The 24,449-nt window shown below is 34.0% G+C and overlaps 3 protein-coding genes and 1 long non-coding RNA gene across 7 annotated transcripts; 2 read left to right on the top strand and 2 right to left on the bottom strand.

Annotated features, from left to right (window-relative positions):
• Positions 1 to 6: 6 nt before the first annotated feature.
• LOC123698460 (isoleucine--tRNA ligase, cytoplasmic) lies at positions 7 to 4,686 on the bottom strand. Its single transcript, XM_045645093.1, has 4 exons — positions 4,463 to 4,686; positions 4,276 to 4,381; positions 3,958 to 4,159; positions 7 to 3,878 (listed from the first exon to the last, which is right to left on the bottom strand). Exons 1-4 carry the CDS (start codon positions 4,594 to 4,596, stop codon positions 721 to 723), a joined length of 3,600 nt encoding a protein of 1,199 aa, XP_045501049.1. The 5' UTR covers positions 4,597 to 4,686; the 3' UTR covers positions 7 to 720.
• A 1,328-nt stretch (positions 4,687 to 6,014) lies between these two features.
• Positions 6,015 to 6,590, bottom strand: LOC123698400. 2 transcript variants are annotated; one of them, XR_006752404.1, is made up of 2 exons: positions 6,548 to 6,590; positions 6,015 to 6,309 (listed from the first exon to the last, which is right to left on the bottom strand). It is a non-coding gene; the product is annotated as an uncharacterized LOC123698400 (long non-coding RNA). The 2 variants fall into 2 exon arrangements; XR_006752403.1 differs by lacking the exon at positions 6,548 to 6,590 and adding an exon at positions 6,377 to 6,508.
• Positions 6,591 to 6,984: 394 nt separating this feature from the next.
• LOC123698399 lies at positions 6,985 to 7,999 on the top strand. The gene is made up of 2 exons (XM_045645009.1): positions 6,985 to 7,128; positions 7,308 to 7,999. The coding sequence occupies exons 1-2, from the start codon at positions 7,097 to 7,099 to the stop codon at positions 7,867 to 7,869; spliced, it is 594 nt and encodes a 197-aa protein (XP_045500965.1). The 5' UTR covers positions 6,985 to 7,096; the 3' UTR covers positions 7,870 to 7,999.
• Positions 8,000 to 8,512: 513 nt separating this feature from the next.
• On the top strand, positions 8,513 to 16,595 carry LOC123698398 (E3 ubiquitin-protein ligase ariadne-1). Of its 3 annotated transcripts, none has more exons than XR_006752402.1 (10): positions 8,513 to 8,886; positions 10,143 to 10,295; positions 10,658 to 10,726; positions 10,855 to 10,941; positions 11,327 to 11,455; positions 11,807 to 11,977; positions 12,283 to 12,479; positions 12,768 to 12,858; positions 12,999 to 13,237; positions 13,532 to 13,674. XR_006752402.1 is itself a non-coding variant. In XM_045645008.1 (10 exons), exons 1-10 carry the CDS (start codon positions 8,683 to 8,685, stop codon positions 14,148 to 14,150), a joined length of 1,509 nt encoding a protein of 502 aa, XP_045500964.1. In that variant the 5' UTR covers positions 8,514 to 8,682; the 3' UTR covers positions 14,151 to 16,595. The 3 variants fall into 3 exon arrangements, 1 of the variants encoding a protein (XP_045500964.1); XR_006752401.1 differs by having other exon boundaries at positions 12,768 to 12,918; positions 13,059 to 13,237; XM_045645008.1 differs by lacking the exon at positions 12,999 to 13,237 and adding an exon at positions 14,069 to 16,595 and having other exon boundaries at positions 8,514 to 8,886; positions 12,768 to 12,957; positions 13,532 to 13,758.
• The last annotated feature ends 7,854 nt before the right edge of the window (positions 16,596 to 24,449 follow it).

Here is a 24,449-nt window from a genome sequence, read left to right as displayed (position 1 = left end):
AACAAATTACTGTATTTCAGATTTATTCAATATCGAAAAAAATTCACAACAATTTTTACATTTTTTTACTTTAAAATTATATGGTTTAATAAATAACAAAGAACCAATAACTACAAGTTTAAAACAGTAGTCATGGATAAAAGGAGAAGAAAATAAACAATGTTTTCATTTTATGGCTTAAATTAACATGATACATATGTTAAAAAAGAAAAGGTGACACATGTTGTACCTGTCATGACCTACGGAGCCGAGACGTGGACACTCACAGTGCGGCTAGTCCACCAACTTAAAGTCGCTCAGCGTGCTATGGAGAGAGCTATGCTCGGTATTTCTCTGCGGGATCAAATCCGAAACGAAGTCATTCGCCAGAGAACGAAGGTTACCGACATAGCTCATAGAATTAGTACGCTGAAGTGGCAGTGGGCTGGCCACATTTGTCGCTGAACGGATAACCGTTGGGGCAAACGCGTTGTAGAGTTGGGACCGTGACTCGGCAAACGTAGGGTGGGGCGCCCTATAGCAAGGTAGAGCGACGATATACGCAGGGTTACTGGTACTCAAAGGCGGCGAAAAGCTGAAGACCAAGCTATATGGCGAGCCTTAAAAGAGGCCTATGTCCAACAGGCTGTAGAGAGAGTCAGAGAGAGAGAGAGATAAAGAGCAGATGAATCGCTTATTCATTTCAATAGGTACCATATTACTTCCAAATGCTTTAACACCTTATTTAGATAAAAAGTCTAATGCTTGTTCTTTTGCTAAGGTCGTTTTACCTTTAGGATTTTCAATGAACAATGTCGCAGTTTTCTTCCCATTTACGACATTAACGAAATTACAAAAAGGAACATTCTCTGGTTCAATATTTTTAGGCTTACAATTAGACACAATGATCAGTTTAGAATTTAAATCATCCGTCTTCTGAATCTCATTTCCTTCACACCATAAGTTAAATTTCATACCATATAACCCAAATAAGACTTCAATTTCCTTATATAGTTGATCTATGGTTATGTACTTGTTATTCTTGTCCTTAAGTATAATACTTGCTTGACTAGTAACAACACCAAAGCGCGGTTTTATGTCCTGTAAAATTATATTGGCCCATGGATTGGCTGGCATTTCAATATCCTTTCTCCAGGTTATAATTAATTTTAACTGAGAACCTTTCAATTCTTGAGTTTCTTCAATAATTATTGGTTTAGATGGTGATAAATCTTCAATAGCCTTTAATGGGGCCCTAACTGTTGTTTCTATTAACTCACGGTGTATATTGATTATGCGCAAAATATCGCTCGCTTTATTAACAGAAAAATAAACATCAACTTCATCAGTGGGTACCAAGTGGGCCTTTTTTCTCAGTTTTTGCACCCTGTTGATAACTTCCCTTGCAAAACCTTCATCAAGCATATCTTGATCTGGTGTAACATTAAGTAAAATTAGAACATCATTGTCACTGTGTGCTTCATACTGGTCATTACCTTGGGCTTGGAATATAACTCTTACTTCAGAAACATCAATGCGTTGTCCAACCAAAATAACATGGCCATCAGCAATAAGTTTTTCACATTGTTCATTATTAAGATCTTTCAATGCCTGTGTTACAGCCTTAAAATCTCCTTTTAGTCTAGCTCCAAGAATTTTATGGTCTGGCTCAACTCTTAAGGTGATGCCATATTTTTCTTTATCACTAGATAAAAGCACTCTTTTAACATTCATTTCTTCTAAAACATATTGTAGAAGAGAGTTAATATCATCCAAGTAAGTTTGGTCTTGATGAATTACTACCATTTCTGGTAAAGGATACTTTATAGGAATAGTTTTTCTATCTCTAACAATTCGCCCTAGCTCTATAACAGCTTGCATTCTTTCTACTGCTCTTTCTATATTAGAATCAACTAATTCAAGTCTCGGTTCTGGTATCATGTTAAAATGAACACTTTCTAAAGAATCCCCGGGCAACAATTGTCTTAAAGTTTTGTACATAAATTCAGTCAGGAAAGGGGTGAATGGAGCCATGACCCGGACCATATCATATAAAACACCAAACAATGTGTCTAAAGCAACCTGGCAATCCTTTACACCATTTTCACCCTTTAGCCTCTTTCTGTTCATTCTCACATACCAGTTGGTGAGGTGGTCAATGAATTTAGTTAGTCTTGGTACCACTGTATACAATCTATAGGCAGCCATTTCTTTAGTTACAAACTGAATAAGAGATTGTGTGAATGAAGTTATCCATTTGTCCATAACATTATCTCTTTCTGCTTTTTCATTGAATTTGTAATCAATCTTATCTTCCTGCACAATTCTCTCAATATTTTGCATCAAAAATCTAAAGGCATTATACCAAGGTAAAAAGACATCTTTTATTACATCTCTAACACCTTCTTCTTTGAATCGTAGATTCTCAGCCTTGACAACTGGAGAGTTAATTAAATATAATCGCAATGCATCTGCCCCATATTTGGTGACAACAGTGAGAGGATCAGGATAATTCTTCTTTCTTTTGGACATTTTTTGTCCATCAGCAGCAAGAATCAATCCATTAGCAATCAGATTTTTAAATGGAGGTTTGTTAAACAATGCTGTAGACAATACAATTAGTGTATAAAACCAACCTCTAGTTTGATCAATACCTTCTGCAATAAAATTGGCAGGAAAAACTTCATCAAATTCTTTTTTGTTTTCAAATGGATAATGTAGCTGTGCATATGGCATAGATCCTGATTCAAACCAACAATCAAAAACCTCTGTAACCCTTTTGAGTGGTGGCTGGCCTGGTCGAGCTGATGGGATTTCTAAGTGATCAATGCTTTCTCTATGTATATCTTTAATTTCTTTACCAGTCAGTTCACACAGTTCTGCAATACTACCTACACATACAACTTCTTGCTTATCACTTGAAATCCATAATGGAATTGGTGTGCCCCAATACCTGTTCCGGCTGATAGCCCAATCCCTGGCTTCCCGTAACCAATTACCAAATCTTTTCTCTTTTACATAATCAGGAACCCAATAAGTGCTTTCACTTGATTTTAGAAGATCTTGACTCATCTGTTCAACTCTTACAAACCAAGATGGTACAGCTTTATATATGAGAGGTGTTTCAGAACGCCAGCAGAAGGGATAGCTATGTTTTACTTGTCCCACTTGTATCAACCTATTGCGAGCTTTTAAATTAGCTATAATATTTTTATCTGCATCCTTCACATATTGACCAATAAAATCTTTGACAGGTGCAGTAAATTTACCACTTGCATCTACTGGACAGATGATCTCTTGGTCTCTGGTGATGATTCCATTTGCTAAGCAAACTCTAAAATCATCTTCACCAAAATATGGTGCCTGATGAACAATACCAGTACCGGAATCATCAGTTACATAGCCATCTGTCAACACTTGAAATGCTTTTGGACAGGTGTCTTTAAAATAATCAAATATTGGGGTATACTTGATACCTTTCAATTTTTCACCAGGAAACTTTTCAACAATCTCAAAGTCATCAATATTTTTGAAGATGACAGGGAATCTTTTTTCTTGTAAAACATAGCAGGTGCCAGTTGCCTTTTCCTTCACTTTAAGATAAATCAATTTAGGGTTAACACAAAGACATAAATTGCTAGGCAGAGTCCAAGGAGTAGTAGTCCAGGCAAGGAGGGAAAATCCTTCAGCAGTAGGAAAAGATACAACAACAGCTGGATCAACTACATCTTTATAATTTTGTCCAGACTCAAAGTTGGAAAGTGGTGTAGAACATGCAGTTGAGAATGGCATAACTTTTACACCTTGGTATATTAAGCCTTTGTTAAACAATTCTTTAAACACCCACCAAACAGATTCCATGAACCATGGATAAAGGGTTTTATAGTCATTTTTGAAATCTGTAAAAGAATATAAACATAATTAATAAATTAATATATCATTTATTTCCATTGAAGTTAAATAAATTTAAGAACTAACCAATCCAACGGCCCATTCTTGTGGTAATAGTCTCCCATTCTGTAGCATATTTCATAACAATTTTTCTACATTCAGCATTATACTTGTCAATGCCCATTTTTTCAACATCTTCAGGTCCTTTGATTCCCAAGGTTTTATCTATTTCAAACTCCACAGGGAGACCATGACAATCCCATCCAAATCTTCTTTCCACATGATAGCCCTGAAAAGATTTAAGGAAAAAAGAGACATTAAAAATAAATTTTGATTTATGAACATTAAAGTCTCTATTTTCACTTGCACTTTTTAAAAATGTTTATGAAAAAAAATTATAATTACCTTTTGATGTGCATATCGAGTGACAACATCCTTAATTGTACCGGCAAGTATGTGTCCATAGTGAGGTAAGCCAGTCGCAAATGGTGGTCCATCGTAGAACGAATATCTATTCAACGAAAAATAAATAATGTAGTTAAAGTAACTTAGTAATAATACACTTTTATAATAGACAGGTTAGAATACCCACCTTGGTTTGTTTTTGGATTGTTTAAGACATGTTTGAAAAGCTTCAATATCTTTCCAATATTTTAACACATTTTCTTCTTCTTTCGGAAAGTCAATATTTTCCGGAACCCTTATACCTGGATTTTTAGAAGACATGATGCAATATCCATTCAAAATTCCTATAAAATTTCCAGTGACGGAATTCGCCACGCCATGCCACAAAACGTACAATGACAACTTTGTATTGACATATCTGACAAGTGACAACCGTGTCAAAATGACACGATGTGATAACACAAGTGATTGCTACCTTGTTGACCTTAGTTGTTGACCTATGTAACAGGTGATTACTATGTTCACTATGTTGATATGTTCTATTATTAATTATAAATTATCACATTCTGCATATGGATTAAAAGTTCTACTTTTAAGCTATGATACTTAAATATACAAAACTAGCGGACTAAAGATTGTCTGTGCCAAATTTCATCAAAATCGGTTGAGAGGTTTAAATGGGAAAGCGTAACAGACAGACAGTTAGTTTTTCTACTTACAGTTACTTTCGCATTTATAATATTAGTAGGGATTAAAAATTAGTTTCATTAGTTGCTTATGTTGTGTCTATTACAATTCTACAACCAAATTACAACCATAGGTTGCGATATCCTTGCAATATCTGTAGCCAACACAGAGAAACGGGGAAAGACTCGGAGGGGAAAGAGGTTTTCAAAATATGTCAAGTGAACTTCAAGTGATTAGTGAACGTCAAAGAGTTAATTATTTGTTTACCTAAGAGCAATTAACCTAGGTTAATTGCTCTTAGTTGTTTACTTTTTCCAGAATTAGACCCGATTTCACCAATATTTTCTAAATCAGAGATTTATTAATCGAGCTTCAAAATAAACATGTATTTTAACATCGTTGTCAACTCTTCAGGTCCCAAGAAGGAAATCTAACAGCCGTTTATCAAATCGACCTTTAACTGAGCGACTCACGAATCATTCATTCGTATTTTAAACCGCCCGAAACAAAATGTCATAGTTGACAATGCCATAGTATCGCACATTAGGGCTATTTGTTCTAGTTGTATAATAACTGTCATGTTTGGTAATTCGACTAAATCGAGATGTTCTGATACAGTACAAAATTTAATAATCATGTAGTAACTTTTACGTTTACTGGTTTATATGTCAAACGATTTGGTCGTTACCATGGTTACAAATGTTTGATGTTATTTGGAGATTGTTTTGTTGTGATTTTTCTTGTGTTATTTTAATTTTATTTTGAGTTGAATAAATACAATAATGTTGAAGAAAAATCGCGGTTCAATTTCACTTGGTAGAAGGTAAACTGGATCTGGTTGAAATTACGAAAAAAAATTCGGAGTCCGAAGGAAAGTGCAGAGATATCTCATACTAGAAGAGCAATTAACAAGAAAAATAAAGACAAAGATAAAAGAAAGCAGTAAATTAATAGTAAATTCTTGTTCGTAATAACCTAGTATCTAGTTGTTATAACCAATTTATTGAATGATGTTGATAGGTACAATCTAAGGGTACAATAAAAATGTTTCATAAAAACACAAGTTTTATTTATTTAGGTAACTAACATGAAAAATTACATATTTCTATAACAATGTCACATTTAAATTAAATTAGGATCATCATCATCGTCAGCCCATATACGTTCTCACTGCTGGGACATGGGATTGGTAGTGCTAACTTAAACTTAAACACTGTAAGGGATCAGGTCATTATCCACCACGCTATCTTATGATATGTCGGTTTCCTCACAATGTTTTTCACCACTGAGCCATCACTACACTGCACTACAATAAGCAGTTGGTCTGTAGGTGAAACTGATTGATTCCTAAAACAGAATTTAAAATTAAGATAAGTAGGTACATTTCATAATCATGAGGAGGCCTGAGCCTTACCTGAGTAGTGGTGAAGTTTACATTTGAAGTACCTATATTGGTATTCAATACTAGATTTGACATGACTCACAGGATTATTATGGTTTAATTGAAAATAATACAGTATGTAGGAAGGAACCTTTTATGCACATAAATATAATTAATATTACCTCACGAGATAGTTTTACTTACAGATCCGACGGTTATTCGAGTTTATCTTCAATTAATTGCAATACTGCCAAAACCGATTGTTTTGATAAACGAAATCTTGTACTAAAATCAACATCATCATATTCTACGAAACAATGACGACCTCTTTATAAATTCTGGGCCGTCGCGTTCGCACTATATAATCCAAATTATACAAATCATCCAACACATCTTCATTTTCAAAAATAAAATAGTATGCAGAGTCCATCTTGACAGCAAGAAAACATCAAATCATTTTTTCTAATCGCTTGTTAAAAATTTAAAGAGCCTCTATGCCAGTAATTAAATATGATGCCGTGTTAAGGAAACTAAACCTCGATTAGGTCATGGTGGGACACTCCCTTACATTGATGTCCCGTTAAAAGAGTTAACAGCGTGTTAAACTAACTAACAGAGCTTGATGAAACTGGGCCTTAAAAGTACAATTTTGAACAAAATAATTATTGTTATTTATCATTTTTCATCTTTACACAAAATCCTTTATCAAAATTAATACATTATTGATAATAAAAAGTATTGTTTCTTTATAGAATGGAATGTAATTGGATAAAGATTTCTCCCAAGTATGATAATATAATTAATTTAACATTGTTAATAGTTAATAGTTTTGATAATTTCTATACATTTGATATATTTAACTGTTGTATAACATTTGTGTTAACTGTATTGCTATAGTGATAAGCCTTGTTACTGTGTTGGTGAATTATTAATAGATAACAACTAACATATTGCCTTTTTTCAGTTTACAAAAAGGGCTATCTTTAATAAACACTTTAGATGATACAAAGTTTGAACAGTTTCTTAAAAGAATAGTTCTTAAACTGATTAATCAAGAAACAGACCATGTGTTTACAGAAGAGGAGAGGAAAAAATTGGAAATAATATTTAAAATTGATGAAGAGAAACTCCTTCTGGCTATAAAAACAATCATATATGTATTTAAAAGAGTTCTTAAATTCATATTTATGCCAGTCGACCTTAGACAAGATTTTATTACATTGGGTTTAAATGAAGAAAAAGCTGATGTCTTTTCAAAAGTTTGGTGCGCAGAAACAAGCACTACTCTTAATGAACTTACAAATAGTGCAGGAGATCAATATGAAAATAATCCAGAATTTTCTTGGAAGTTGAATGCTGAATTAAGCTCAGTGTATCATAAAAAATGTAAAGTGCCTAAGGCCTACATAAAGATTATTGGAAATAAGAATGAAGCTGAAGTTGAATTAACACACAATGAACTTCATGCAATATTCCTACAATTTGAATCAATTGAAAATGAGTTGGATAATTTACTTTTGCCTTAAATTAGGATTATATAAAAATGAATTAGGGGTAAGGGGTAAGATTATAAATACCTAAATGAATTAGGGGCTTTATTATTCTCACATGAAAATTTAGTTTATGCAAATAAATACTTACCTATTTATAATTATTCTTATATTTATCATAATAATACAAATAAACATAATATTATGAAGCATTTGTTATCAACAAAAAATAATAAAAAATATTGTTATAAGTAATTAGTATTTATTATTCTCTAACTATATTTATCAATTTTTCTGTATATCCCTTGACTATTTTTGCATTTGATTTAAAATATATTTTAAATGTGGTGTGTATATTTATGCTTTGACCAGCTAGACTAGCTTCATTTAGTGTTCATTTAGCTTGTTGTATCATTACCTGTGGGTTTCGGCCTATATTTATTTTAATAAGTGTTAAATTTCCAAGAGAATAATTTTATTAATCAAGAATGTCTACAAAGATCAATAAAGCAAAGTTTTAAATTAAATTCAAAGCAGTCATTTAAGATTAAATATATTTTAAATCCAATAAAAACTTAAGTTGCAAATTCAAAATAAACAATACAAATGAACACACACCATAAAAAACAAGCGACTAATGGGCTAACCAGAGACATTCATCGTTTGCAGAGTAACGTCATGGCATAGACACTAGCTATTGCCTACTTGTACGTCAGAGATTTTGGCAGCCCGTGGGTGAACTATTTTCTTCATTGTTGACCTTTCCTAAATCTTAGGTGTAATTATTTCATCATTAGAAGTTATTGCCTGTACCTTTATTGTCTAGTTTATAATTTAATAATATCGACGATGGATTCTGAAGATGATACAAAGGACGATGTTGATTCTGGTAATGTGTCCAGTGGAGACGATGTCGACTTTGTCATGGACGAGACTCACAGTACAAGGGAACGACAGACGGAACTTGAGGAATATCCATACGAAGTGTTATCGACAGAGGAAATTGTTCAACACATGGTCGATTGCATCAAAGAAGTGAACACAGTTGTCGAGGTCAGTATGTTAGTGGTAAACAATGGTCAGATTGAATGAGGTTACTCGTCCATTGGTTTACTTCTTTTGTGCTGTGTAATTTATAGTATTATTACCCTAAACTATATTACCATATAAAATGTACTTTATCTTACCATACATAACATCTCACTAGCTTCTAATTAGGTAGTATTTTGTTAGCAACTAATATTTATGTGTCAAAGAATATAAAACAAAAAGAAAAAATGTAGGAAAATGAGTCACATATAGAATGAGTAATTATTTCCTGAAATGTTTCTTCGATAATTTACTTACCTATTCCATGTTTGTGTTTTATTCTATGGTTGATCTATGTATGTAAATCATAACAAAGCTATCTATGAGTTGAAGTTAATTGGGCCAAGTTGGTTAAACTATGTTGTAATTCTTCTTTATGTATGTCAAACTTATTATAACAAAGCATATAATATTATATTCAAAATACTTATTTTAGTGATTTAAGTAATTATTTATATTTCCATCATTAACAATTGGATTAATTTTATAATGTAAATTTGCATTTTAATGACTGAATACAGTTCTTCACATTAAAGCATAAACTATTATGTTGATAGGCCAAGCAAATGATTTTTAACTTATTTGAATGTTGTTTGTATACTACAAAAAATTCAAGAATTATTGTTATTATAGACATTACATTAGACAATTTGTAAGAATTAGCTGCAAAATATACAATAGTACTTAATAATTAACATTTGGTACAAAGTTCCTTATCTCCCGTTGCGAAAGGGGGCTAGACAGAAAAAATAAAGACAAATAGTTGTAATGGCACTTTGCTATAGATGTAGGCCGCGCGATGTGTGCCTGTATCTCTCCATCTCTCTCTCTCTCTCACCAAACCTCAAGTTATTTTTTTAATTCTATCTGTGTATTTGGATTAGTTATCAAGAACATAATAAAATCATATTTTGTTGTTGCACTGTATGACAAAGTACCATGACAGCAAATATATTTTAAGATACTATTTATGTATTACATAATTGTTTTTCAAAACTATTAATTTTGCTTGATCTTATTGTATTATTTTAGCAATCTAGGTCATAAATTATATTATGTTGCACATACACAGTGCACACAGATGTAGGTCTCACATCTTACTCATGTTGTTTTAAGAATTTACCATTATTAATAAATTCATTGCAAATTCTTTCTTTTTACTGTTCTTCATTATAATTAAAAGCAGTATATTGTAAGTTACAATAAACATTTTTCTCTAGATACCCGCCACAACAACCCGTATACTTCTTAATCACTTCAAATGGGATAAGGAGAAACTAATGGAACGGTTTTATGATGGTGACCAGGATCAACTGTTCGCAGAGGCTAGAGTTATAAATCCATTTAGGAAACCAGTTATACAGAGGCCAAAGGTAAATGAAAGTGGATTATTTATGGATATAAGATGTTGCATGGCTTCAAAACACCGATACATAGAAAATATGTGATTTGTATTAAATATTTTTATTTTACTTAGCTTTATATTATTATATATTTTACATTATGGTCAGGAATTATCACAACTTTTTCACATAATTGTGAAATTTGATGACTCATTAATGCTTATAGCGCACATTATCATTGTGAAATATATTTTGTTAACAAAATTGGGATTAGTCTGATTCATTTGCTATTTGATAATGCAGGTCAGGTCAAATAAACCGAAGATATTTTTTTTATTAATGATTGCGGATTATAATTGTTTCTATTATTTAAAAAAATGTTATTTTTTCAGCTACCAAGGCGGATATCAACTTCAGGAACTGAAGAGTGTGAAATTTGTTTTTCTATTTTACCAACTGCAGTATGTATTATTTTTAAAAACAAATATGAATAAAATAATGTGGATAATCATATAAAAAATAAATTTAATGTAAAATCAACATTTTCTTATATTTTATAGTATTTTTGATTATGTTTTCATGTTTACAGATGATGACAGGCTTGGAGTGTGGACACAGATTTTGTACACAATGTTGGTGTGAATATTTAACAACAAAAATTATGGAAGAAGGCTTAGTAAGTACATCACCATATCAGCTATATATAGAGAAATTCATTATTTTACATTTATGTATACAGTTGACAGCAAAGCGAGATTGTGTCTGTTTTTCAAAGCATGGTTGCAAGCATTCAAAAGACAAAATTATAAATTTTAATCACTATTTTCACAGAAATATGAATGGTCCTAAATCTAATACCTTTATTTAATAAATTTATAATTTATATGTATAGGTAAAAAAAACCTAAAAAACCATACTTCAATAAGATAATTACTCAATCGTTGATAAGTGTACCTACCAAGTTTAATAAAAGCGTGTAAAAAATTGTGATTTACTTTAAATCAAATTAAGATTTATCCCATTTCAAGAATATTTAGTTTAACAAGTGCGCAATATAACAGGGGCAAACCATCGCGTGCGCGGCGCACGCGTGCGACATCCTGGTGGACGACGCGACGGTCATGCGGCTGGTCCGCGACCCGCGCGTCAAGCTCAAGTACCAGCACATCATCACTAATAGCTTTGTGGAGGTTGGTCCTTATGTGTCATGCTTTATTTACTGATTACTTTGGGATTTAATAAATAAAATGAAAAATTTCAGGGAAGAGGTAAATTTTGTCATGGAATACATATTGAAATGAATTGTTGGCATGAAATACATTGTTATTTGGTTAGAATAAAATCGAAAATGCATGCGTGTGTGCGTAATTTTATAATGGCAAAGTAAGAAGAAACTGTGATAGCATGTTAGATTTGTAGTGTCATAATTTTAATACGAATATAATTATGTACTGCCAAAATACTTGGTTTTTGAATATGTCCTATTCAAATAATGTTTTGACACTGCTCAATTTCTTATCATTACATTCTCTTTTCCCCAGTGCAATAGACTGCTCCGTTGGTGTCCATCACCAGACTGCAGCAACGCCATCAAAGTGGCGTACGTAGAAGCGGCGCCGGTGACGTGCCGCTGCACGCATACGTTCTGCTTCGCGTGCGGGGAGAACTGGCACGATCCCGTACGGTGTTGTCTGCTTAGGAAGTGGATTAAGGTGAGCAAACCACGATTGTATAGTAATTAAATAACTGTAGTGGTATATAGAGCGGGGAAATAAAAATAAGATAAATATTGTATTGTCGGCATAAGATTGGTTGGTATTATTCATTGTAGATTGATGAAAGTAATTATCTGATATAGACAATCAAAAACGTTTATCTATGTTGTGTTCACTTTCTGTAAAGTAATTAATTAATTGAATGCAAAGTGAGTGAAAAATTAATTCAATTAAACTTTAAAATTCTACCCACATTCTATCTACTTTTCATAGTGATTGGAACAATTTTATATTGTTTGCAGAAGTGCGACGATGACTCGGAAACGTCAAACTGGATAGCCGCGAACACGAAGGAATGTCCGAAGTGCAACGTCACAATAGAGAAAGATGGTGGATGCAATCACATGGTGTGCAAGAACCAGAACTGCAAGGCGGACTTCTGCTGGGTGTGCCTCGGGCCCTGGGAGCCCCATGGCAGTAGCTGGTACAATTGTAACAGGTGAATAAACATCTTTGAGGGCATTGCTAATGTTTATTTTGTACTTTGTTCTAGAGAGAAAGAAGTGGCAATTTTTCAAGAAAAAAAAGAGCGTGTGTACCGAGCACACGTGTCAGAAGCGAAACTTCTTTGGCAAGATTCAAAGATACCATATCGTCGCCGTACTCCATGAAGTGCCATGACGCGACCTTGAAATTTTACTCTCAACGCGTCTAAAGAAGTTTCACTTCAAAAACCTCCTTCAACTCCTCAACAAATTTCGATTTTTTTTATTTATATGTGTTATAGATACGACGAAGACGAAGCGAAGGCGGCACGGGATGCGCAAGAGCGTTCGCGCGCCGCTCTCCAGCGCTACCTGTTCTACTGCAACCGGTACATGAACCACATGCAGTCGCTGCGCTTCGAGTCCAAGCTGTACGCGTCCGTCAAGGAGAAGATGGAGGAGATGCAGCAGCACAACATGAGCTGGATCGAGGTCAGTGTTACACTGTTTCACTGTTCTACTGCAACCGGTACATGAACCACATGCAGTCGCTGCGCTTCGAGTCCAAGCTGTACGCGTCCGTCAAGGAGAAGATGGAGGAGATGCAGCAGCACAACATGAGCTGGATCGAGGTCAGTGTTACACTGTTTCACTGTTCTACTGCAACCGGTACATGAACCACATGCAGTCGCTGCGCTTCGAGTCCAAGCTGTACGCGTCCGTCAAGGAGAAGATGGAGGAGATGCAGCAGCACAACATGAGCTGGATCGAGGTTTGTTTCACTGCAAATTGGTGCATTAACTATGTTCGTTAAAATTTTTAGTGTGCTATAGAGGTGCGAGTCGTCGCGGTATGAGAAAAATATGGAGTATCATTTTTTGCATTAATTTATTTTTACATAGAGCCCAATAATTATAATATAAATTGCTGGTTATCCGCTGCAACATATTATTAAATATATGAGATTAAATCGCAAACAGTTTATTATTCCTACTTCCCACATACAAGATAAAGTATTGCCATCTCTCTACACCTTAATTTAAAACAAAAACCCGTTGATGTGCAGGTGCAATTCCTGAAGAAGGCGGTGGACATCCTGTGCCAGTGCCGGCAGACGCTGATGTACACGTACGTGTTCGCGTACTACCTGCGCAAGAACAACCAGTCGGTGATATTCGAGGACAACCAGCGCGACCTGGAGTCCGCCACCGAGACGCTCAGCGAGTACCTCGAGCGGGACATCACCAGCGAGAACCTCGCCGACATCAAGCAGAAGGTGCAGGACAAGTACCGGTGAGTGGACCGCTACACCTCATCTTTCTAACATTTTTAGGACATTGTTTTAACAAAATCTCCCCCACTCCCTAATTATAGAAAAGGATCGAGTTTTATTTTAGACATGTTTTACATTCGCCTTTATTGTTAACCCGTGTACCCGTTAAAAGCAAATTGTAAATTAATAAATATATTTTCAAATAAATAATAATATTTCGTAAAATCACATAGGAGAAAATTGAGCATTTTTCTCTTAATAAAATTTGACAAGTTTTCTATGGGTGTTTTGGAGTTCTTTAGTATTGACATACAAACGTTATTTCCACAGGTATTGCGACAGCAGACGCAAAGTTTTGCTGGAGCACGTTCACGAAGGCTATGAAAAGGACTGCTGGGACTACACAGAGTAAATTTTGTCCGCTCATCTCTCACAAAGCACATTACACACTACATACCACATTGTACCACAACTGAAGTTACGTTTGTACTCGTTTGAGCTTAAACCGACACGCAATCAAATAGCCGACGCCTCGCTGGCGATAAAGTAATCGACCAATAGCATCTAAGTATCTTTTTGGCGCGCACAATGAAACGTTCCGATTGGTAGAAATTGTGCGCAACATCAAGTCTGAATGACTTCTTTGACATAATATAATTGTGGTATAACCGTGCACGTCTCGAGATGATTCAATCTTTCTAATATTTCAAAATCAATAAACTTTTCCCAACAAATAAATATTTCGTGTATTTATCAAATAAATAATCAATTATTATATTTCTAACACGCCGCAATATTGAAAATGTATGGAGTTACTTTATTAGAGTTGGTAAAACCGGAGTCAAAATGAAATAAATGTATGTAATCTTTTCGTAATATTTTTTCTTTTAAATAAGGTACAGTCAACGTAGCAATTGTTTATAATTGCTTACTTTAACCTCATACAGTTTAGCGAGCTCATAGTTAACTGAGCCGAGTCTGCACTAACCCTGAGTAGTTTTCGTGAACTATATTATACTTGCAATATAATATGGTTTAATTCGATTGTGTAAATATAGACATGGGGTTGGAAACATTTCGCTTTCATTCATTATTAAGGAGTCAACACGGGGCTTAAACAATAAGCTGAACACGAGTGTGTTACTGATTGTTAATAGTAGAATATTTTATTTTAAATTCATGCATCTGATATTATAGCTTCAAAACTATAATCTAATTATAGGTATATTGTATCAAAATTGTTTACTTATTTTTGACGCGTTTGGTTCGTTTAGTTATTAATACCAAAGTACATAAATGTTTGAGGAATATATAAAAATAATATGTAATAAATAATCATACTGAAACATGTTTTTAACTTAATCCTTGCCCGTGTGATCTGAACATTGTAACATGACAAAACAATCGAGTAATATTTAGCTAACATTTAGACGTAAAATTATTTCTAGTTTCGTAATGGTACGAGCAATGTAACAATCATTTTTATCATTCTTGAAAACTGAAAAAAAAAATTAGTATGCTTAGTTTCAATAATTGTAAGAATATTTTTATAATAAATCAGATCTCCCAAATTACTAACAGTATGATAAAACATATTGATGACGACTTTAGCAAACATAGATTTCTTACTGTATAATTATTCATTATTTTTATTTTAGTCATATATGATTCGTCAAATGAAAAAAAGTAATAATAAATCCGTCTTTGAGATAATGTCATTGTATTGATTATATATTATGTGCATGTTTGTATACTTCACTTGACGAATTTTAATTTTATTAAGTGCAGTGTGTAGTGTTTAGTCAAATTTATGAACTTGAAATTGTGCATTATTGTTTTCATAATTTACGTTTAGTTTATCATGTCATGTACATGTAACTTTATTTACTAGAATCGTCTCATCGATTTGTATTTTAATGAAATAGTGGCACAACATTACGTACTGTATCTCTATGGATTAAGGAAGAAACTTGAAAATATTTTTTACCAAAAAGTCCTATTTTTGTTATTAGAATACTATTTATCAGACTTTTAACATTAAGATAGCTCAATAGCGTTTTTATTCTGTGATCAATGTTTATTTGGCGCCTGGCGGCTTGAGGAGTTCTAAAGATCTATCTAAAGAAGATGGTGTATTCTCTATGGCCACTTTACTGTGCACTGTAAATTTAAGATATCGACTTGTATCTGATGTATAATATAATAATACATAATCAATGACTGTTACTGTAAATGGTAATATGAAGCTAAATTAAGTCACGTCTGAGTTTAACGCGTAGTAGGGTAACGATTAAGATAAATCAATAATCTGCCTCCGTGACGACGGTTAGGATCAGTCGACGAGTTAGCGCGGCAACTAAATATTTTCGGAGTCCTTCTTGCTGTTTCCCCAATAAAACACTAGTTCTACATATCTTCGTCTTTAAACTATATTGGGTTCAAATCGTGCATAAGTTGTTTGCACTGCCAGTAAACGTCTTTAAGTAAATTAAATCGAAGCTTGCTGTAAGCGTTCACATAGTGAACATCGAATAGTGTAGATATGTCCTCCTAAACATCTATTTCAGGCGATCAAGTGCATTATAGCAAGCGAGATAAGAGAATAATCCGAAAATCGTATTGCTTCCTTTTTGCTTCGAGATTTGTGCAATTGGTCGCGCGTGAAATAGATGTCATACCAAATAAGTTATTATGGGTTATTCTGGGAGGACCTGTGCGCCACACATACATTGTACATATAGATGCTGTATAAATATTTATATGATTAATATTCATGATTCTAAATAAGGAGCATCTTGTATGTGTGTCCTTTATGACACAGTTGTCTTAAGACGGAAATAAAAATAGTAACATCGAATTTCTTTTTTATTTTATACATCTATCTTTTCCACATCCTTTATCCTTCGCACACAAAATCAACTCTACCGTATTATGTATTCTAAATAGATATCTACAGTTCAATATATTGATAAAACCTCTATCTAATTTGAGTTTTTTGATATTACTGCAATTAGCTTTTCAAGTAGTAAAACTGTGTATACGAGAAAATAAAATACAATAATTTTATTAATAAAAACAGACATGCTAGACCTACAGCCTGAAAACTATTGTGCTTTTAAATATAATTCTGGTCCTAACAAGTTATTTGTTCAGGGACGCTCTGGCACCGTCTCCTACGAGACCCGGTAAGGCCTGATGAAGTATTTGGTGAGTGTTTGGTATTCGAGTAGATAGAATAAAACATTCGTTGAAACATTGGTATGTTTTGCAAAAAGTATGGATAGTGATGGCATTGTACTATAGAATACTCATTCGAAAGTAAAATTTTGCAATCCTCACAACGATAAAGAGTTTTAGCTACCCAGTACTAAGTTATAACAGTAAAAATGTCCTTATTTTGTAAATCATAAAATTGCATAGGTAGTTATTTTGTAGTTTAAATACATATTTAAAATATTACCTAGTGTGCAGATAAATATTGCTGCGATTAAAGTCACTTATTTTCGAAGAATATAAATGTGGCGGATATTATACCGTATACGTTTATGTAAAAAATGAAATTTTATGTAAAAACGTTTGCTTTTCTACACTGACTTAGGTATTTATATATTACCATTTACGAAGAAAATCATCTTCAATCATCATCAAAATTTGAAAAGCGCCATCTCTTGTACTGCTAGAGGAATGATCGCTGCAAGTCCCCAATAAGTACAGTCACGAGCAATAATATATGCCTAGGGGGCGATGTGCAAAAATATCTGTCACTAGAACAAATTCAATAATATCTGTCTGCCCGTATACAGCAAAAATATCTGACATTAGTAGGCAGCATAATAAAGTGGCATCAAAATTATGTGACGAAAATGTACAGCAAATAATTGTGATAACCTCTCACAGCATAAATATGTGACGTCGCCTAGGAGGCAATAATATCTGACACGATTATATTTTCAGTTGAATTTAAAATTTACAAAACAAATAAATATTATTTACGTTATTTATTGTATGCATACTACATTTATGTCTAGATATATCATAATATTATATCACGATTAAATTGAAATATTCACTAAGGGCCGATTTTTCAATGCCCAGATAAACAGCTAGATAGACTTTATTCTTCAGTTAACAAAATATTCAATTTTTCAATAGACGAATAGGACTTATCTATCTAATAACTACGTTATTTGAGGAATAAATCTATTTGCCGGTCCAACGGCCAGATAGCGCGCTATTCGACGAATAGGCGTTTGATTTGACAACTGACGCGTCAAATTTGGGATATTTTCGTATGTTATAACATAGAGCATAGAATTATTAACAATTAAGCCTCTTTCTATATAATTATTATCAATTAAAAATCATATTGAAATTGATGTTTTTGGTAGTATTGATGACCATGCCATTGAAAATTTGCCGAACGCTGCCTTTATGTCGTTTCCATCGTAAAATATATAAATTTAAACACAAATCTAATCAAAACTCTTTACTAGAATCAAAACAACAATCAACAATCATAGAGCACAAGAAAAACTTAAAATGCACTTCTGACGTGAGTCATAATGACGGTTGTTGACAACTTGCAAGAGTTGACTCTTTCCCGCTCTAACCTGACTAATTTAATATGTTTGTTTCGCCACTCCGAGAGCAGAGCTGCCAATATGGAAATATTTGGTCAGATAGTTATTCATCAAATAAATCACGATTGAAAAATAGGCGAGCCGCTATGAGCTAGATAAACAATTGAATAAATCTATTCGAGGGGTAATTATTAGACTGTTTATCTGGGCATTGAAAAATCGGCCCTAAGTGATATATTTTCTATGATCTATCCGCGGCTAGCATGTCACATTTCGAATTTATTTTGTTTTGTTTGACGTTAGCGGCTTTTGACATAATAATTATACACCTATGTCGCAGTCATCTGGTAGAATGTGCTATTTGATTGAATGACTGGCGCGTTCATTTCATTCATGGCGACATTTATTTAATGACTAAAGGACAACTCGTCAATTTCTAAACGTCATTTAGCACAGTAGTCGTTGGTCTGGATATGGTGGTGTGGTTGAGTTCGATATAATTTTTAAATACACAGAAATAGGCGCCAGCGCTGCTCGCAACCGTCTTCTTGTGGATAGTGTAAATTCTCAGCAACTTTTGTTTTTCAATGAACGCAATAGTCATCTATCTATACATATAATAAATCTGTAGAAGGGTCAATTCTGTACATTGAAAATATTGAAAAAATAAATAGCAGGGGGTGTTACTGGATCGATACCAAACCCAAATATGTAATTAAAAAAAATTTTTGTCTGTCTGTCCGTCTGTCTGTCTGTCTATCTGTATGTTCAGGCATCACGTGAAAACTAACGGTTCGATTTCGATGAAACTTGGTATAATTATACCTTATTATCCTGGGCGTAAAATAGGATACTTTTTATCCTGGAAAAATACGCAGAAAAAATTAATCTTAATTTTTCAGTTTTATTCATAGACGTTGTTCTGTAGAACCGCGAACACACGTTGCGTATTATTATAGGCCTACCCGTATTTGGGTCCAATAGATATTTATAAGATGTCATTATCAGAGTTACTCAAAATGGAGAAATAAACCATCCACGCGAAGACCGACATCCGCGCGGACGGAGTCGCGGGCGGAAGCTAGTTCAACATTATGCCGAGCCTTACATCCGGATTATAACATAGCCCTTAGGCTATGTTATAATCCGCTAACTAGTTGGACGTTGAGTGACGGTTGCAAAATCAACGTTCGGCCTAGTCATTCAATTGAATGTCGTCATTCAATGATCGCGTTAGACATATACCGGCGCTCTATGTTATAATATATCAAACATGTCATGGACGCCAGATATTATTGCCACCTAGTTGATGTCACATATTTATGCTCTTTGTAAGGAATCAATGCAAAATACAGAAATATGAAATTGTGTCAGATATTATTGCCTCCTAGCTGATGTCAGATATTATTGCTTTCTAGTTGATGTCAAATATTTATGCTTTTTGTGAGGAACCAATGCAAAATACAGAAATATGAAATTGCGTCATATATTATTGCCTCCTAGTTGATGTCAGGTATTATTGCTTCCTAGTTGATGTCAAATATTTATGCTTTTTGTGAGGAATCAATGCAAAATACTTAAATATGAAATTTTGTCAGATATTAATTGCCTCCTAGTTGATGTCAGATATTATTGCGTCCTAGTTGATGTCACATATTTATGATTTTTGTGTGGAATCAATGCAAAATGCAAAAATATAAAATTGTGTCAGATATTATTGCCACCTAGACGATGTCACACATTTATGCTTTTTGTGAGGAATCGATGAAAAATGCAGAAATATAAAATTGTGTCAGATAATATTGATATTATTGCCACCTTTTTTTTAATAGTGGGGAAATCTTCCAAAGATACCCACGGCCCCCGGGGAAGGAGCCGTGGGTTATGTCGGTTTCTTACCGACTAAAACCCCACTGTGTTCCGTCGAGCCGCTTTAATGATGGGGCCGCGGGTATTTGTTAGAATTCTTCCGCGACCCCCTCGGCGGCAGCCCATCTCCAGGCCAGGCGCAAGCCAAGAACAGGAAAGGAGATTTGCCTGCTCTTCTCTCCCGTTGGCGGCATGAGCGGAACACGTCTCAAGTCGCCTCACCGCACCGGACGATGGATTACATTCCCCGTTCTGCCGCCCGGCATATTATTGCCACCTAGTTGATGTCACATATTTATGGTTTATATGAGGAATCACATCGAAATATAGATATATAAAATTGTGTCAGATATTATTGCCTCCTAGGTGACGTCACATATTTATGTGAGGTTATCACAATTATTTGCTGTACATTTTCGTCACATAATTTTGATGCCACTTTATTATGCTGCCTACTAATGTCAGATATTTTTGCTGTATACGGGCAGACAGATTTTATTGAACTCGTTCTTGTGACAGATATTTTTGCTAATCTGCAAATAGTAATATATTTATGCTTCTGACTGTACCTACTGTTAGAGTTAGCGCGCTAGAGCAACTTTTGTCTCCGCAACTATTTTGTCTCTCCCATCAACTCTATAGGGAGTTGGATGGAATTTCACTTATTTCGTTGATATTTTAATTATTTTGAAATAAAAATTGCGTCTGGCACCTATTTAACAACGAAAAAAACGTCTTGCAATAAAAAATGTACCTATGTCTGATGGATCTATCTAAAGGCTAAAGATTAAAAATTACGCGTTAAAAAATGACTTTAATTTAAGGATATTTTCCTGTGCAGATAAGATGCGCACTAATAAACGCAACCACTGCGGCCAGCCAGACAGCCCGGACTCTAACCGAAATAGCAAGAGGAACAGCATATCAAAGAACCAACTACCTATACTAAAATTCTCTCTTGTCAACGTTGATACCTCCTATACGACTAACCCATAGCGTTGATGGGAGAGTCAAAATAGTTGCGGAGACAAAAGTTGCTCTTGCGCGCTAGCTCTTAATATATTATGCATATTATTTATTACTTCATCATTTCTAGATATGTTAATAGCATCGACAACGTTATTATGAATATTTCCAACAAAAGGCGCCTAGAGCAAATCCTCAATAATTCTCTTATACCATGAGGTTTATGAATATTTTAAGACCAAAAATATGAAAAATAATGCATACTTTTTTTCAGACGATATCAAGTAACGTCGGAATTTCTTTTAAAAATTTTCAAGTGTCTAAAGACTTGGTTTTGTTATCCTACTTATAAATGTATTTTTTGTGTTCATCACGATTGTAGTTTACAAAAATGTACAGTTATACCCCTATATATCACGTTATATTATTAAAATAAAATTGAAATAAAAATAGAACATGTATTTTAATTCTATTTACCTATTCCTATAAGTTATTTGTCCTTAGGACAGTGAGTTGTTTACCTACCTACCTATGGTAGAGTAGAGATACGGTAGAGTTACGATCTTAGATGAAAAAGTCTCGGCCGGTTCCTGAATTGATAATAATTTTACGTTAAAACGTTTCAAACCATACGTAAATGTTGTTTATACAGGGTGTCCTAAAAAGTAGTGATGAACGGGAGCTGGGAGGTAGAGGACCTAGAGGGCTATCCGAATCACCCCCATGTACCTATGTTATGCGATTTTTCGTATTTTCGGAGTTATGACATTTTTTCAATTTTTCATCTATCGCTGAGTTCGATGATATTTTCACTCATGGTGACGTCAATTATTGCGCTCGATGCTTGATTTTTTTTTGTGTGCTAAGCTGAAGGATAGGCTAATTCAGTATGGTAACATTTACTATCGTTAGATCTTCGAATGGAATAAAAAAAAGAATTAAATGACGAGAAAGAAAAAATTACCCAGTATGTTCACAACTTCAAGGGCCCATAAAAAAATAAAATCACATAAAAAAAGTTTTCCATTTGACTTTTAAAAACTTGCACTGTCTATCAGGTAGCTACCCTAAAAATTTCATTTTATTATTCAGAAGGCTTCAATCGAAAAATTGAAATCTAAATTAACATGATGATCATTAAAACCAATAAATAGGTGTTTAATTATCAGAAATTTGTAAAATAACCCTGCTGTTGCTCAATGTTAGTGCGACATCACCGTAAAAAGTTGTCTTTTAAACGTCTGAATGCCTTTTTATCATTTTTAATGGTTTCTTCTGCTACTATGAATTTCCGGGTTATTTCGTTCAAATTGTGGCATTCTCCCAAGTAGCCGAGGTCTTTTTAGTATCCCCATTGAAACAAATCAATGGGGTTTAGGTCGAGGGACCGTGGAGGCCAGGCTTTAAGGCAGGCGTCACCGGCGCATGCGCAGGCTGCAACGACCAATCCATCTTTCAGGGTATCTTTGCCCTTTAGCCTGGCCTCCACGGTCCCTGGACATAAATCCTATTGATTTTTTTCCGTGGGGATACTACAAAGACGAGAGACTGCCACAATTTGGACGAAATAACCCGGAAATTCATAGTAGCAAAAGAAACCATTAAAAATGATAAAAGGGCATTCAGACATTTAAAAGATAACTTTTACGGTGATGTCGCACTTGCACTGAGCAACAGCGAGGTCATTTTAAAAATTTCTGGTAATTAAACACCTTGTTATTGGTTTTAATTTGTTTCTATTAATCATCATGTTAATTAAATTTTTGCACTTACCACATTTAGATTTCAATTTTTCGATTGAAGCCTTCTGAATAATAAAATGAAATTTTTAGGGTAGCTACCTGATAGACAGTGCAAGTTTTTAAAAGTCAAATGGAAAACTTTTTTTATGTGATTTTATTTTTTTACAGGCCCTTGAAGTGGTGAACATACTGGGTAATTTTATCTTTCTTGGCATTTAATTCTTTTTTTTATTCCATTCAAAGATCTAACGATAGTAAATGTTACCATACTGAATTGGCCTATCTTTCAGCTTAGCACACAAAAAAAATCAAGCATCTAGCGCAATAATTGACGTCACCGTGAGTGAAAATATCATCGTACTCAGCGATACTTAGATGAAAAATTGAAAAAAATGTCATAACTCAGAAAATACGAAAAATCGCATAACATACATGGGGGTGATTCGGATTTCGGATAGCCCTCTAGGTCCTCTACCTCCCAGCTTCCGTTCATTACTACTTTTTGGGACACCCTGTATATCTTCTTGCATGTGACATAAGCTTTCTCAAACCTTAATCAAATCAATTCTCAATTCAGAAACCGGTCTTCAGTCTGATATGGCACACGAATCAATGGAGAAAAATAAATACGATTCGTAAAAATGTTTTTCGCAGTCTCTCTTTTCGGCCTTAGCTTTGCCTTGTAGCCAAAAAAAAACAGCTTTTAATATTTACTCTTGAACTGAGCTGTTGTTATTTTATAGCATAAATTTAATTTCATTTGATACTCACAAAAAGATTTTGCTTGCAATAAAAAAAATAGTAAAAGTTTTGCTTCGCAACTGTACTGACTAGTTACTGCAATTAAATCTGCATACTAATATTATAAATGCGAAAGTAACTCTGTCTGTCTGTTACTCAATCACGCCTTAACTACTGAACCAATTTTCATGAAATTTGGTATGGAGATATTTTGATACCCGAGAAAGGACATAGGCTACTTTTTATCCCGGGAAAATGACGCAATCCCGGAAATCCCACGGGAACGGGAACTATGCGGGTTCTTCATTGACTACGCGGGCGAAGCCGCGGGCGGAAACCTAGTTATTAATATGCGGCTTACATTTCTAAGGGCTAAGTATGATTTACTCTTTGCATCGATACGATGTATTTAGTAATTTTTATACCCATCCAAACTACATAAAATGCCTATCGATAATACCTACAGTTTGGTGACCAATATTTTCTGATCAATCATTTATTTCTGTAGATAGATACTTTATGCTAAACTTTTGTGCTCACCACAACATGAATACTATGCTAACCCGATACATTTAACCCTTTTCATGTGACTTAAAAAAGTGTTACCTACTCAATTCCAATGTATTTTTGTTTGTCTGTCTGTTCGTCCATCTGTCATCAGGCTGTATTGTATAACATAAACCGTGATAGAATCATAGATATATATACTTAGTTTAAATTTTACGAAATAATGTAAATCAAATTTTCATTGCAAACTTGACGATAATATGGACATTCTGATTGGGAAACTTCATTAAAATAAAACAAAGAAAG

This window comes from Colias croceus, chromosome 16, assembly GCF_905220415.1.
Source record: "Colias croceus chromosome 16, ilColCroc2.1".
Lineage (NCBI taxonomy): Eukaryota > Metazoa > Arthropoda > Insecta > Lepidoptera > Pieridae > Colias > Colias croceus.
Note: the sequence above shows the minus strand (reverse complement) of the source record. Positions and strands in the feature narration are given on the sequence as shown.

Coding starts and splice junctions, on each gene's coding strand:
- LOC123698460 (XM_045645093.1), bottom strand. CDS start 4,596: ATGTCTTCTAAAAATCCAGGTATAAGGGTTCCGGAAAATATTGACTTT. Junction 4,382..4,462: donor CAATCCAAAAACAAACCAAG/GTGGGTATTCTA, acceptor TTCGTTGAATAG/ATATTCGTTCTACGATGGAC. Junction 3,879..3,957: donor AAGAATGGGCCGTTGGATTG/GTTAGTTCTTAA, acceptor ATTCTTTTACAG/ATTTCAAAAATGACTATAAA.
- LOC123698399 (XM_045645009.1), top strand. CDS start 7,097: ATGGAATGTAATTGGATAAAGATTTCTCCCAA. Junction 7,129..7,307: donor TGGATAAAGATTTCTCCCAA/GTATGATAATAT, acceptor GCCTTTTTTCAG/TTTACAAAAAGGGCTATCTT.
- LOC123698398 (XM_045645008.1), top strand. CDS start 8,683: ATGGATTCTGAAGATGATACAAAGGACGATGTTGATTCTGGTAATGTG. Junction 12,480..12,767: donor AGCTGGTACAATTGTAACAG/GTGAATAAACAT, acceptor TATGTGTTATAG/ATACGACGAAGACGAAGCGA. Junction 13,759..14,068: donor AAGGTGCAGGACAAGTACCG/GTGAGTGGACCG, acceptor TTATTTCCACAG/GTATTGCGACAGCAGACGCA.